This window comes from Gossypium raimondii, chromosome 12 (genome assembly GCF_025698545.1).
Source record: "Gossypium raimondii isolate GPD5lz chromosome 12, ASM2569854v1, whole genome shotgun sequence".
NCBI lineage: Eukaryota > Viridiplantae > Streptophyta > Magnoliopsida > Malvales > Malvaceae > Gossypium > Gossypium raimondii.
The window spans coordinates 36,444,156-36,459,368 of record NC_068576.1 but is presented as its reverse complement, the minus strand read 5'-3'; the positions used below and the strand labels follow the sequence as shown (position 1 = coordinate 36,459,368).

The window sequence follows — 15,213 nt, the reverse complement described above, 5'->3', positions numbered from 1 at the left end:
AATTATATTTATTTTTAATAATAAATAATTAAAAATGAATTAAAACTCGAGAAAATTTCAAAAATGTATTTTATTTAATATTTTAAAATTAATCATATATTTAATTATAGGGGCTCAATTCATTATTGGAAGATTATTGAAATTATTGAGCATTTAGAAAAATAAAATATTATTGAAAGATAAAATAATAAAGCGACTCTAGAATAAGAAAGAAAAGAAATAATATATGGGTAAAAGAGGAAAAGAAAAAGCAACTGAAGTTGCTAAATTTTTACTGGACCAAAAGGCTTCAGTCTGAAATTAAGCCTCCAGTGAAGTGAAATGCATTTTCAACGTACTGAAGAATGCTTTCCAAGCAGCCTTGCGTTTACGAACATTTCAGTTGCAATTTTTTGTAGCCTAAAAAAGTCAACGCACTGAGACCCGATTACATCCAAAGGAAGCCTTAGTTCTCTTTTAATTTGAAGAGGGATGAATTTTTGAATTTCTTATCAATCGAGTCTATAAGTATACATAATATTTTTTTAATTGTCAAAATTAAATTGATTTTAATTTCTTATAAGTAAAAGGGCTAAGAAAATATTTGTATTAGGATTTGTATTAGGAGTCAGATTGTATTTGGTCTTCTTTATTAAAAATGAGCATTTTAATCTTTGTACATTAATTTAAAGAGTAAACTAATCATTTCATTTAAAATTTTCATTCAATTCTACCATTGGAAATTGAGTGGTGACAAAATAATCAACAAATTACACATGACATGTCACGTATACTTTATGTTGACGTACAAGAATCAATTTTAATAATAGAAATTGATAAATGTTGTATAGAAAGATTGGTTTGTTCATTAATTTAACGTACAATGAGTTAATTTTTCATTTTTTTAATAAAGTGAAGAAAATGCAATCCGATTTCTAGTATAAGGACCTCTATTGTGCGTAATAAAGTCAACTAAATATATACCAGTTAAATTGTGAAACTTTCAAATCAAAATAAATAGTATCTTTGAGATATGAACCACAACTCTTCGATCGATCTAAGAGATTTCCCCATTAAGGTTCTTTTGTACACAAACATCAAAGGGATGATGATACAACATTCTTTGTCTACATTGATTTTTTGCTGTGTAGAAAATCAATACAGGTTCTACATGACAGAACACAGTTTAAAAAAACAAGGTAGTAACAGACATACATTGATTATAGTAAAAAAAAGAAAAAACTCTCATACGGCTGCTAATGATGAAATTATATAATTTCATAGGACAACACAGCAACAACAGGCTTTCATTGCTTTCTCATTTTGAAAATCCTGTTCGATTACCTCGAGTTGTGATATTATCTCTCCGAATGTCGGTCGACAATCCGGATTCTTATGCCAACATTCTTTAAGAAGCCTGAATTCAGACAACAACGGCAACAACAATAACATAAACCATTAGACTGAAATGATTTCAATTTGGTTTATGAACCAAGAAAAACTCACATTTTGATTGGTTCGGGGTATAAAAATGAAGAGAGCGGTGGCCTCGAATCTTCATATGCCCTTTTGTCTGCGATTTGTTCGGCTGTTTCTGCCCTATTCGACGGTCCACCTTGGAACATCTGTATGAAAATATAAAGCAACGGCCAGATGGAATACCAACAAAGTTATAAACAATCCTTGCTTGCAACACAAGTTACCTCGTGCAGTATTAAAGCAAAGGAGAAGACATCAACGCTCTTCCCGTAGGATTCTCGACGGTAAACTTCGGGTGCCATATAACGATCTGGCAAATCTCGAAAGAGCATCAAAGTCAAAAAAAATTATAATTTATAAATGTTTTAATTATTCAAAAGGAAGTAATTTTTTACATGAACCAGTTCCACCAGTCATTTTGTAACCATAGGAATCCTTTTCTTGTGCAATTTTGCTTAAACCGAAATCAGTGACCTTAAGGCGACCGGCTTCGTCTTGTAACACGTTTCTGTAGGACCAACATAAAGGTATCAGAATTTGACCATAGATGACCAACCGAGTGACGAAGATTTGACTCAGGCATCTGCTGGAAGATCTAGTTTCCAATACCTTGGTGTTAAATCCCGGTGTATAATAGCATGTGGATTATGCTGGTGAAGATAGTTCATGCCTCTGCAAGGTTAAAACGATATCAGCTCATTGCCGGGCTCAGTAACTGCTCCAACACTAGTAAACATCCGATAAAATTGGAACGATACGGACTATCATGTGCATGAACGGAAAAGTGGCAGTCATATGTACCTTGCAATATCTAGAGCATAAGAGATGGCTGTTTTCGTGTCGAGTCTTCCCTTCTTTTTCAATATATCATACAAACTTCCCTAACTCCAACACACAATTTAAATGAAAATAAGCACAAGACAATCATGTGAAAGTTAAGTCCTAATATAATGAGGCAAGACTCACATTCCGAAGATACTCGGTGAGGAAGATCAAACGATCGGAATGCTTTAGAACACCGAGGAACTGCACTATATTAGGGTGGCGCAACTGTTGCCATAAAGCCAATTCCTTGAGAAAGGTATTTCTGTTAAAACATTCAGCAGCAAAGAGGAAAAACCTCACTAAGATTCTCAAGCTAGAATTAGCCTAATTCAAGCTTTATCGATCTTGTAACCTATGTCAATGAAGCTTGATATAAATGATAGAAATATGAAATTTACTTTGCTTTAGGATTCGATGCGATCGTGGAACGAATCGTCTTGGCTGCAACTTCGGTGCCACGCCAGTTTACCAAAAAAACTTCACCATATGCACCCTGGTATACTAAACAACTTAAGCATTGGGTGAAATACCATAAAAAGAAATTGAGGCCCATATGGCCTAAAGCAAGGTGAGGAGATCATATCAAACGCCATCTGGGAACTTAAAAACTGAAGAACTTACCTCTCCGATACGGGTTGCTTCCTCCATGTCAACCTCACTGTGATCGATTTCGAAGCACGGAGCTTGAGAGTCCATTCCTACCTATTGCAAGGAAATGATACATAAGGTTTCAAATGAGACACAACATTGTATGATATTTGCAGACTAGACGTCTCAAAATTTAAGTACAGATGCTGTCATGCAAAGATTTGAGTATGTATTTGTTTCTCATGGACAATTTGTCAAGAACAAGGCAGACAATTCAGAAAATTTGGCATTCTTGGAACTAAAAACATAAACTTTATAAGCTTAACAATAACAACAACAGATTAACAAAATACCGGATCGATTCCCCCTCGAGCTTCAAGTATCTTGCAAACCTCGTGGTGTCGAAAGCTATGTGCATCGGACAATGGCTACAAAAAGAATTACTCACATCAGATTCATTTTCCCATCGTTATACCTACATCTTGCGAGTTCACCCCGTGCCCTACCAATAGCACGGGATAATACCCTAGACTAAGAATCACTTTGTGAGCTAAGGACACCTGTGAGGCCAAGATTCATGCAAGTTCTTAACCTTGAGCCCATGATCTCACTAGCACATGACATAGAGACCACACTCTTGATATGGACAAAATACCTGTCACTTGTACATTACATTTATCCATTACCATACCCACGGGGACAAAACATCAATAGATCAGTTGGGTTCTAGGGAGTATGAAACAAATACAGAGATGAGAGGTGATGTTTGGGGGTGAATGAACAAAGACACCTCTTTTAAGACCCACAAGGACCAAGGAACAAAGACACATTCCCTCTATCTCTACATTCACACTCTCAGCTATTTTTCTTCCTCCTTTCAAACTCAAACCCTCCAAAGAACCCAAATTCCGACCACACTGAACACGGACATAATACTTGCCACCTGTACATCACATTTATCTATTATAATACTTCCGAGAACAGGAGATCAATAGATTAGCTAGGTTGCAGGGAGTACGTAACTAATACAGAGATGACGTGGCATTCGGGGGTGAATGAACAAAGACACCCTTTTAAGACCTACAAGGACCAAATTCCATTCGAACTCCCAACTATTTTTCTTTTTCCTCTCCAACTCCAACCCTCAAAAAACTCAAATTCCAATCACCCATAACCATTACAATTCTCTACCCGTCGGTCGAACCGTCGTAAACCGCCTTTCACCCCAACCTTGTATCAACAGTTCAGCACCCATAAATTAATCATAACCCCCCAAAAAATGTTCATACTAGATAAAATAACATGAAATTTGTAACTTACAGTTCGGCCCCAACGATCTAAAGAATTCACATCAGCACCTTTCTCAAGAAGCAAATCAACAACTTCAATCCAACCTTCACAAGCAGCTAAATGAAGAGCAGTTCTCCTATCATAATCAGCTCCATTAGGCTCCACACCTTTATCTAATTCTTGTATTACGCCAGCTTTATCCCCCTTACTTGCACATTGAAGCAGTCTATAAAGACCCCCTGAATCAACTTTCTGTCCCACCAGCTTCTGTTCCAAAAACACAATACCCATCAATTTACTTCATAAATAAACAAAATTTTCACTTTGAGTCATTACATAATCTCGAAAATGAATCGAGTTTACCGTTGAAGAAGAATGAGACGGCCTGAAATCTTCCATTTTGATCGCAAAACCGATTTTGAAAACTTAAAAATACAAAAACAAAAGCTTGAATTAAAAAGGCTTAAAATCGACACAGTGACAGTTAATATAGTAGCTGCAATAGGAGACAATACAAATGGTTTCATCATCGTCGATTGTTTCGGAGTTGACGAAGTTATTACCCAATTTAAAAAAATAAAAATAAAAAATTGTCTCTTTTGTATCGGATTTTTGACTATGAGAATTGAGAAATTACCGCCTCGGATTGTTCGCCCTGCACATTGAACTTGACATAGAAGAACCGTTTCAAGTTTCAATGCAGGGATTGGCAGAAGAATTTTTGTGAAATTTTACTGTTTGGCTACTGAGAAAATTAAATAAGTTTGATTTTGGTCTTTGGGCAATTTTCCATCTTATTATGGCTAAGCAAAACAGCAAATAGAACGTTGTCTAAACTGTGTTTTTTTTTTTTTTAAATTCTGGCGGGGGATTCGAAAATAGGTTATCTTAGTAAATTGGTCTCTAAACTTTACCCCAATCAACAGTTTGGTCCTTAGAAGATTTTTTCTAGAAACATTATCTAAACCATCAATTGTATCTTAAATTACCTAGAAAACAGTAGGAGCCAATAAGGTACATGACATCTAACAGATTTCTATTGGATGTTCTATAATGTTTTTGGGTAAAATTCAATACATTTGAGAGGTTAGAAAATATCAACTTGTTATTTATTAATCATCCGATTATTGGACTAAGAATAACCACATCCTTTTTCACTTAGCTTAATTAAAATTTTCAAGTTTCGAACAGGTGAAAACCCATATAAGTTCTCGTTGACAATCCACAAATCAAATTAGAGATCAAACTCAAAAGGGGTTTGATAATGAATCAGATGTTAAGAAAACGATAGAGAAGATTCTACAGAAGAAATTAAAGGTGTTTATGAACAGTTCGAGCCGAACTTCAATTTTTTTAGAAAAAATTAAGTTTGGGCCAAGGCCCAACTCGATCTACTAAAAAACCTCATTTTATAATTTAAGAATAATATGATGTATAGTTATAATTAAATTTAAATAAAAATTTTAAAATCGAACTAAATCAATTAAAAAGAATCTTTCTCCAAACTCAGGCCAAGCAGATCAGGCCACCCGGTTCAGACAAGTATAGGACAGATCCACTGGTCCAAATCAGCTTAAGACTACTCTTTCTCAATGATGGGTAAGCCCGTAGGCTTTAGGATTTATACATGGTCAAATTCTGATTTTAGTCCCTCTATTATGATTTATTACTTCTATAATATCGTTAGCTAATTTAAATAAATAATTTTGTAATGCTAACTATTTCGATTAAAATGCTAACATATTTAGTTAATCATTTAACGGGTTTCTAAATTGAGTGTAATTAAAGCACTCTTTGCTCATTGCTCAGATTCTTACAAAAAGTTGAAATTTGAGAGGATTACACGAGATAATAACCACAATTACTTCTAATATATATTTTTATTTATTTAGTTGTTTAACTGTAATTTATACTACAAAACATAAGAATCAGCTAGCCAAACCAAATGTAGTGGCCCATTTTTGCCCGGGGCCCATATGACCCAAACCCATCCAACCCAAAAATAAATAAAAGACCACAGTCCATTCAAACAAGCCCACAATGGCCCAAAAATTAACCCTAAACCCAATGGCCCACAATGGCCCAAAAATTAACCCTAAACCCAATGGCCCACAATGGCCAACGCTTTGGCTACATTGGCTTCCATGGTCAAAGTAAATAAACAAGAGGATGTGAAGCCTATCCAAATGAGCATTTATGAGGCTCCAGCCCACTGTTGTAACATTGACGAAGAAGAAGAAAAAGACGACCACCCTTGGTATCAAGACATATTGCGATACGTGAAAAATTGTGAATACCCAGACCAAGCAACTGAGAATGACAAGAAAACGTTGAGGAGGCTGGCTAGTGACTACGTCTTAGATGGAAGAATTCTATACAAAAGAGGAAAAGATCAGGTGCTGCTAAGATGCGTGGATGCTATTGAGGCTAAGCAAATCTTAGAAGAGATCCACGATGGTGTCTGTGGAACACACGCTAATGGTTTCACAATTGCCAGGCAGATCATGAGATTTGGATATTATTGGTCTACCATGGAAGGAGATTGCATCAAGTGTGCTAAGAAATTCCATAAGTGTCAGATTTACGGGGACAAGATCCATGTGCCTTCACCTCTCCATGTCATGACTTCTCCATGGCCATTCTCACCAAAGGCTTCGAATGGGCATCGGTTCATCTTCGTAGTCATCGACTACTTCACCAAGTGGGTAGAGGATGCCTCTTATGCCAACGTCACAAAGTCAGCAGTTAGTAAATTCTTAAAAAAAGAGATCATATGTCGGTATGGAATGCCAGAAAGAATTATATTTGACAACGCTTTGAATTTAAATAATAGTACAATAGCGGAGGTTTGCAATCAGTTCAAGATCAAGCACCACAACTCATCGCCATATCGCCCAAAAATGAATGGCGCAGTGGAAGCAGCTAATAAGATCATCAAGAAGATTGTGGGGAAAATGACAAAGACTTATAAAGATTGGCATGAGAAGTTACCATTTGCCCTTTATGCTTATCGAATGTCTGTCAGAACCTCTACTGGGGCAACTCCTTTCTCATTGGTCTATGGAATGGAGGCGGTTTTGCCCATCGAAGTTGAGATTCCTTCCCTCCGAGTTTTATCAGAATTGAAACTAGATGAAGCAGAATGGATTCAATCCCGATATGATCAGCTAAACTTAATTGAAGAAAAGATGTTAAGAGCTATCCGTCATGGTCAAATGTACCAGAAACGAATGATACGAGCTTACAATAAGAAAGTTCGTCCTAAGGAATTCCATGAATGGGGTTTGGTGCTAAAGAAGATCCTTCCTATACAAAAAGACTTCAGAGGAAAGTTGATGCCAAACTGGGAGGGACCTTATGTAGTAAAGAAGACATTTTCTGGAAGAGCGTTGATTTTGACTGAGATAGATGGAAAATGTTTGCCTAATCCTGTGAATTCGGATTCAGTGAAGAAGTACTTCGCCTAAAAAAAAAGGAGAGGCCAAGGCAAAAACCCGCAAATGGTGCCTTGATACCAAAAGGGTTTTGAATTGAAAACCCAAGAATGGGCAATTCAAATTTTTTGATCAAAGTTGGGGCATGCGGTAATCTTGTCCTCTCTGAATTAATAAGAATGAGAGATGCTACATCTTGAGGCATCAACAAATTCTTCTAGGACTTCTAAACACATAATAAGTTCAAAAGGGTCCTCAAGAAGTTTAAGGGAGAGAAGCACTTGCTACGATATCTGGGGCACCTATTTCCATTTTATTCATTTTTTGTATTTTTTGACAAAATACGCCATCTTGATTAATTTATTTTCATTTTGTATTCTAGTAAAATTTGCTATCTTGATTTGATTCATTCATTTCGAACTTTGCTCTCGACAAAATTTAATCTTGTTTATTTTGATAATCTTTTTCAAGCATTTTTCATCGAAATAACGATTAATGGACTGATAATATTCAAGCAGATGGAGTTCTGCATATTACTCTGGAAGCTTCTAAATAGTACGAGGACCTGAAATAGGGCTATTGTTTAGAACTAACCAACTTAAGGGTTAGAAGCATTGGAGAAAGAATAGTCTAAATTGCGACTATTTCTTTGGTTTTTCTGTCAAAGATACCGGCTGAATGAGAAGGCATTAGTGATAGAACCTTGATGAACAGCGAATAATGACAACCTAAGCATTAAAAGAGGGTCATTCTCGAAAAATGACATTATACATTCATGCAAATATCATTCAATGTAAATATCATTCATACACATCTGGTTAGGAAATTTTGATTCATTTTAATCATGATATCCTAAACACTAAGCATAAATAGGTCCATAAAATAGATTCTACAGGTCATGTTCCCTAGAGAACAGATCAGAAACCACAAATCCTACCTCCCTGAAGTTGCAGTGGAGCGGATTAAAACCACAGATCTTGTCTTCCTGAGTTTGCTGCGAAGCAGATCGAATACACCAGCCTCGCATCCCTGATCTTGCTGCAGAGCAGACTGAAGATAGCAGATCTTGTCTTCCTGAGTTTGCAACAAAGCAGATCGAATACACCAACCTCGCCTCCCTGAGTTTACAGCGGAGCAGACTGAAGATAGCAGATCTTGTCTTCCTGTATTAGCAGCGAAGCAGATCGAAGACACCAGCCTCGCCTCTCTGAGCTTGCAGCAGAGCAGACTGAAGATAGCAAACATTGCCTTCCTGTACTGACAGCGAAGCAGATCAAAGACACCAGCCTTGCCTTCTTGTACTGACAGCGGAGCAGACTGAAGATAGCAGATCTTGCCTTCCTGTACTGGCAGTGAAACAGATCGAAGACACCATAGTTTGCAGCAAAGCAGATTAAAGATAACAAATCTTATTTCCCTGAAGTTGCAGTAAAACAGATTAAAGCTATAAATAATAGATCTCATCTCTCTGAAGTTGCAGTAGAGCAGATCATATAAAATTTTATCTCTCTGAAGTTGCAGTAGAGCAGGTTGAAGTAGCAAACCTTACCCCCATGACGTTGCGGTGGGGCAAGTTGAAGATACAAATCCTAACTCCCTGAAGTTGCAGTGGAGCAGATTAAAACTATAAATCCTATACCTCTGAAGTTGCAGTAGGTCGGATTAAACCTACCACAACAAGTCTTATCTCTCTAACGTTGTAGTGGAGCAGACTAAGACCACAAATCTCGTCCCCCTGAAGTTGCTGCAAAGAAGATTGAAGCTACAAGTTATATCTCTCTGAAGTGCAGTGGAGTGGATTGAAGCAACAAGACGCAGTGGACTGGAAGGAGGCTACTTGAAGAAGAGAAGTGCCCAAAAAAGTCAAGACTCGGCGACACCGGGCAAAATTGGTCCTTTTTTATGTCTTTGCTCTGTTCTCGTTACACGACAACGAGTAAAGAGGGGCAGCTGTAGTGGCCTATTTTTGCCCGGGACCCATATGACCTAAGCCCAACCAACCCAAAAATAAATAAAAGACCACAGTCCATTCAAACAAGCCCACAATGGCCCAAAAATTAACCCTAAACCCAATCACAAACAGGCCCAAAAATTAAAAACCTAGCCCAAACAGCATTAACATTTTTAGCAAAAATGAGCAAAAAAAACCCTAAGGCGCCGCATGCCAAGACCACCAGCGCCGCACGCCACCACCACCGCTCACCTATCACTAGCCCTCCATATGCGTCTGACACCACCTGCAACACGCAAAAGAAGAAGACAACAAACATAATCCAAATTGCAAACGACAAAAAAATAGAAGTTTAGGGGTTATAAAAATCGGCTATATAAGCCGAACACAAACATTGTAGTTTTTTCTGGCCTTTTTTACGAATATTAAGAAATAAAAAGAAAAAACTTAAGGTGAAATTTTGTTTTCTCTGTTAAAGTATTAAATTTAAATCTGTTTTTTTTCTCTTTTGCATTCGTTTTATTTCTTTTCATATATTTAAAAATAAGAATAAAAAAAAACTTACATGGGCGTCGCGGTCTCTCGCTAGAGTCCCTTTCTCCGTCACCGGAGTCGAGTTTTAAAAAGGGGATGAGGAAGGCCTTTCTTTTCCTTTCCTGTTTTGGTGGGCACGGGCTAAAAAACCCCTTTTTCGCATGACTCCGACCACCGTCCTCGATGGCGTCGCGGTGAAATTGCGGTGGTCTGACGGTGGGGTTCCAACTAGCAGAGAAAATGGGAGGCCTTTTAGTTTAAAAAAAAAAGAAACAGCAGAATGAGAAAAAAAAACATTTGGCTCCTTTAAGAGACGCAAAACGGCGCCGTTTGGGGCCTGCTTCAGTGGCTTCAAAACAGCGCCGTATAGGACCATTTGTGTGCACAACCCGACCCGCTAGGGGGGATTCGCGCGTTTTCCCTTAAGGGGATATTTGCGCAATAGATCCTTCCCCCTTTGCGGTTTACCTCAATGCGATCTTTTGGTTTTGCTAATTTCAGCCACAATGTTGTGTTTCTGTTTTGATTTGGTCCTTGGACCATGCGCAGGCACCAGTATTACGAACGGCGTCTTTTTGAGCCAAATAAAAAGGGGGTTATTTTTGCGATCGACCCCTCCGATTTTGATTCAAATCTTATTGGCGTCCTTTTTTTTATTTTGCCCATGTAATTTTGTTGCCATTTCATTTTAACCCTTGCGAAATGGCACACTTCAAGGTCTGGGGATAATTTCCCATTTAGGCCTTGTATCTTTGCGCGCGTTTTGTTTTGGCCCAGGTTTTTTTTTCTTCTTAAATTTTCCCTTTTGATTTATTTTGTTTCCAATTCGGTCCTGGGTCTTTTTATTATTATTATTTATTTTAAAAAAAACTGTTTACTTTTATTTATTCTATTTAATCCTTAAAAAAAAAAATCAAATGCCTTGTTAACTTGGTTTATTTATTTAACACTTACACTATTTTGTTTTCATATTTTTGTTTATTATTCATTATTTTTATTTTCCTTTGTTGCCTTTTTTTTATCAATTTCATTACATATCTATATTTTAATAATCCTCATTATTGTGATTGTTTATATTGTCATTATTATTATTGTTCCTTATATTATTATTTGTATTATTATTGTCTTTGTTCATGCATGTTAATATTGTGATTCGTTACTATTAATGCCATGTGCTTTTATATTTTGCAATATCATATTCTTATTATTTGGAATGTATATTATACTATCGTTACGAGTCATTTATAACTTTTTGTACATATTAAACGATTTCTTTTAAAGCATAATCAAATAAATTACGCATATTGATAGATATTTCATCGACTTTCAACCATTGTTCAAAAAAGGAAAAAGTTTTAAAATAAGGTAATATTTCGCGTTTTTGGGATTCGAGAAATTGTACCCTAACTTACTGGGTCTCAATTTTCTCGTTAAACCTAAATAGCAAAATATCCTTTTAAATTTCCGAACACATAAAATTTTAATAAAAATCAAAGGCAAACTCATTCTTGAGGGTTCAATGTCGCGTCCTAACTTACGGGATGTGACATATTGTTATCGCCGGACGAGTGGACCTTTGCTGCTTAACTCAAGCGTTTTTCTTAATTAATATTAATTAAGAAGAGATCGTGTCCTAACTTACTAGGCATGATCCCTTTTTTAAATCCGAGATAGCTAAATATCTTTTAAATAAGTAAATTTTTTGCATTCATTCGCGCATCGGGAATTCAAGACATTGTGTCCTAACTTACTGGATATAATTCTCTTTCTCGATTAACGCAAAATATGCCTTCTTTCCCGAAAATTTTCTACATTTCAATAAAGGATCGTATTTTAAATCTCTTTAAATTTTTCAATCTTCGACACTAAGACATTAATTAATCAACTAGGTACCAATTTTGGGCGCTACGAGGGTGCTAATCCTTCCTCGTACGTAATCGACTCCCGAACTCGTTTTTCTAAATTTCGTGGACCAAAATTGTTATTTTAATAAAATTAAATCGTTTATTAAATACAACCACTTTTCAAGGTGGCCCGATCACACCTTATCAAAAAGGATTGGTGGCGACTCCCATTTTCGTTTTCGTTTTCGTTTTCAAAATCCAAGTCAACCCCGTTTTTCAAATAAATGGTGTCAACACCAAACATGTCCAAACAAAACATGTGTAAAGAATTAAAATTTCGCTTTGGTGCCTCAAAAAAATTTCAAGTGTCTAAAAAGTCCTAATATTGACTGTATAGAACGATAAAAACTTTAAAAATATTAACTCTGCCATACAATCAATGATCATTTTTTAACCAGTAAATATTGAATCTATTTCAATTTGGCCTTATTTAATTCTTTTTAATAGTACAGGGACTATTGATCTACTTAACAGTAGAGGGACTAATTTGATCAAGTCCCTATAATAGAGGGACCTCTCAGGTACTTTCACCAGTATTTCAGCTATGATTGTTTCCACTGTACTAGAAGAAATCTAAAATGTATTGTATAGAATTAATACATGTAACTTACAGGAGTGATGTTCTTTCATTTCTGAGATCAGAGATTTGTTTAATATTTGCAGAAACATAAGCTTTCGACGAATCGAAGCCCGTAAAACTCAGATGGACAAACATTTACAATTAATTATCTCGTCATTTGAAGTCAGTTTAGGTATGGAAGAACTCACCATCATTCCTCCACCATTTCCTGCATTGCTAACATCGACGACTACTGTGCTACGCCCCTTCCCTATCACATAGATGCTTTTCCCAACGGCAACAAGTTTACAGGGCGGTCTTGTAAGTAAGGGTGAAAGCCTCCCTATGGCCACCCACTCCCAAAGATCTTTTTCCCACATCATTAACCTTGTTCCAGAACTCTCGTCCAACACGTAAAGTGTATCATCTACTACAACTGCAGGCCCTTGCCAGCCTGATACCATGTCAGCATCTGCATGTTGCCAAGTTCCACTTGATGGTTCATAAACTACTGCATAAACTTGAGAAGTTACAGCGGATCGGCCACAGCGGATATAGATTTTCTCACCCAATACGAAAGAATCTTCGATTTCGGGAACAATGTTTCCGTCTGAGTGAGAAGTCCAATTGTTTGTGCAAGGATCATACGTGTCCCAAGAATGTGGAACACTTGAGTTTAAACCCAATCCACCAATTGCATATATTTTCTGGCCGAGAACTTCACACGCAAAGTAGCATCTGAGCACATAAAGTATCCTCTTTAACAAGCAAGCAAAAACGGAGAAAGCAAACACTACCATTATATCAGTAACAATGCCATACATATACATATATATACACACAAGTATTTGCAATTCATCTTTGCTTAAACTACCGTGAAACCTTAACATCTTCTGTTATAACACATAACAATGCCATATATATAGACACATAAGTATTTGCAATTCATCTTTGCTTAACCTATCGTGCAACCTCCGTTATAACGCGTAACAATGCCATATATATATACACTGATAAGTATTTGTACTTCATTTTTGCTTAAACTACCATGCAATCTTAGCATCGTCAAGAAGAACAGAAGAAAGTATATTACCTTGCAGTTGATAAGGGATTAGCTTCAGTCCAAGAGTTTTTCGAAGCATCGTAACAGTAGGTCTCATCAGTAGCATCTTCAGACCATCGGCAGCCACCCATCAAGTAAAGTCTCTTCCCCAACACTTCAAAACCTACACCTTTTCTCAGCAAGCTGCGAGACGGAAGCTCCCGCATTTGCTTCCAAGATCTTCTCGAAGAATTGGGATCCAATACATAACAGCAAACCTGCTCAAACTTGTCTCGACATAAAGCATAAATCCAAGTTTCATCTAAATTATGCTTTTTACGATGAGCATGCAACCCTTCACCGTGCACCAAATCCCTCCATCTCCTAGAAACAAACTTCAGGACAGTATAATATTCTCGAGGGACTCTAGCCAAGCATAAAAGCGCGATATCATCGGGAAGTCCATGTATCAGTGGCTCTTGCGGTTGTCTCATTCGACTGATACCTTCTGATCCACCTTCTGGATTCTCTATTTCAATAGAAACCTCTTGCATCACAATCTGTAATTAATAAAAAAGAGTTTAATGACAATTTTACAGCATAAATTTCCTAAATTGCTATTAGATAATCATATAGATAAATACAATTGACTCCTGTAAATTCAAAAGTAAATCACAAACTGTCATCCAAGTCAAAATCTCATTTTAAACCCCAATCAAAAAATTGTTTCTAGATTTCGATTTGTGAAAAAGTATTCAAAAATTAGAGCTAGAATTCATATTGTAAGGGACCTTAAAAATCAAGGAGCCAAATATTAACAGAAAAATAAAAGAAAATAATAATTTCTTCTCCAAACTTTAACGGAAAATATACATGCCAACATCAAAAATCGAGATCAATCACTCATTAAATATAAATCTACCAAATTTTCTAAGCTAATTATATGAAAAAAAACTGGCTTAAGAAAATTGAACATAAATCTCCAAAAATGGAGATAGAAAATCGCTGCAAATAAACATTTGAATAAAAAAAATTGAGGTAATGATAAAATAGATGAATATATAAGAAAAATATATAAAAATTAAGGGGGGAAATAGAGAGAAAATGCTGACCTGGGATTATCGGATCAGGTTAATAGCTTGAATAACTGGAAGTGAGGGAAATCGACGAAAAAGGGATTTAGGAATTGTCTGAAACCAGCAATTTTATTTCCGATTTCTATTAAATGGAAAATTTTGTTTTCCGAATTAAAAGATTACTTTTGGAGTGGGTTTAGATAGGTCTAATTATGAATTGCATCCCTCTACTTTGTTAAAACTAATAAGTTAGTCCCTTTTTAAAAAAAGGGTAAACTACTTTATAGGTCACCCACTATGTTTTTTTTTTGTCACCAAACTATGAAAAGTTACAAAATAGTCACCCAACTATGAAAAGTTACAAAATGATTACCCAACTATTTAATTTTGTCTTTTTTGGTCATTGGCTGACTAACGTAACAAAGTGGAAACACAACATAATACAAGATAGTTGAGTGACCGAAAAAGACAAAATTGAATAGTTGAGTGATCATTTTGTAACTTCTGATAGTTGGATGATAAAAAAATAAAATTACTAATAATTGGATGGTC

The 15,213-nt window shown here is 36.2% G+C and overlaps 2 protein-coding genes across 2 annotated transcripts; both read right to left on the bottom strand.

Annotated features, from left to right (window-relative positions):
* Window positions 1-1,024: 1,024 nt before the first annotated feature.
* Window positions 1,025-4,944, bottom strand: LOC105763875 (integrin-linked protein kinase 1). Its single transcript, XM_012582264.2, has 13 exons — window positions 4,799-4,944; window positions 4,525-4,586; window positions 4,192-4,428; window positions 3,225-3,299; window positions 2,905-2,985; window positions 2,682-2,776; window positions 2,425-2,545; window positions 2,260-2,339; window positions 2,068-2,130; window positions 1,854-1,966; window positions 1,683-1,768; window positions 1,486-1,604; window positions 1,025-1,396 (listed from the first exon to the last, which is right to left on the bottom strand). Exons 2-13 carry the CDS (start codon window positions 4,558-4,560, stop codon window positions 1,258-1,260), a joined length of 1,245 nt encoding a protein of 414 aa, XP_012437718.1. The 5' UTR covers window positions 4,561-4,586; window positions 4,799-4,944; the 3' UTR covers window positions 1,025-1,257.
* A 7,603-nt stretch (window positions 4,945-12,547) lies between these two features.
* On the bottom strand, window positions 12,548-14,822 carry LOC105763874 (F-box/kelch-repeat protein SKIP4). Its single transcript, XM_012582262.2, has 3 exons — window positions 14,698-14,822; window positions 13,637-14,145; window positions 12,548-13,281 (listed from the first exon to the last, which is right to left on the bottom strand). Exons 2-3 carry the CDS (start codon window positions 14,137-14,139, stop codon window positions 12,684-12,686), a joined length of 1,101 nt encoding a protein of 366 aa, XP_012437716.1. The 5' UTR covers window positions 14,140-14,145; window positions 14,698-14,822; the 3' UTR covers window positions 12,548-12,683.
* Between the last annotated feature and the right edge of the window lie 391 nt (window positions 14,823-15,213).

Bases quoted from the DNA above. Each gene is read 5' to 3' on its own strand.
- LOC105763875 (XM_012582264.2), bottom strand. From the start codon at position 4,560: ATGGAAGATTTCAGGCCGTCTCATTCTTCTTCAACG. The intron at 2,546-2,681 runs GTAAATTTCATA...ATGTTTTAACAG, and splicing joins GCATCGAATCCTAAAGCAAA to AAATACCTTTCTCAAGGAAT. The intron at 1,605-1,682 runs GTAACTTGTGTT...ATTTTCATACAG, and splicing joins TTGCTTTAATACTGCACGAG to ATGTTCCAAGGTGGACCGTC.
- LOC105763874 (XM_012582262.2), bottom strand. From the start codon at position 14,139: ATGCAAGAGGTTTCTATTGAAATAGAGAATCCAGAAGGTGGATCAGAA. The intron at 13,282-13,636 runs GTAATATACTTT...TTATGTGCTCAG, and splicing joins AATCCCTTATCAACTGCAAG to ATGCTACTTTGCGTGTGAAG.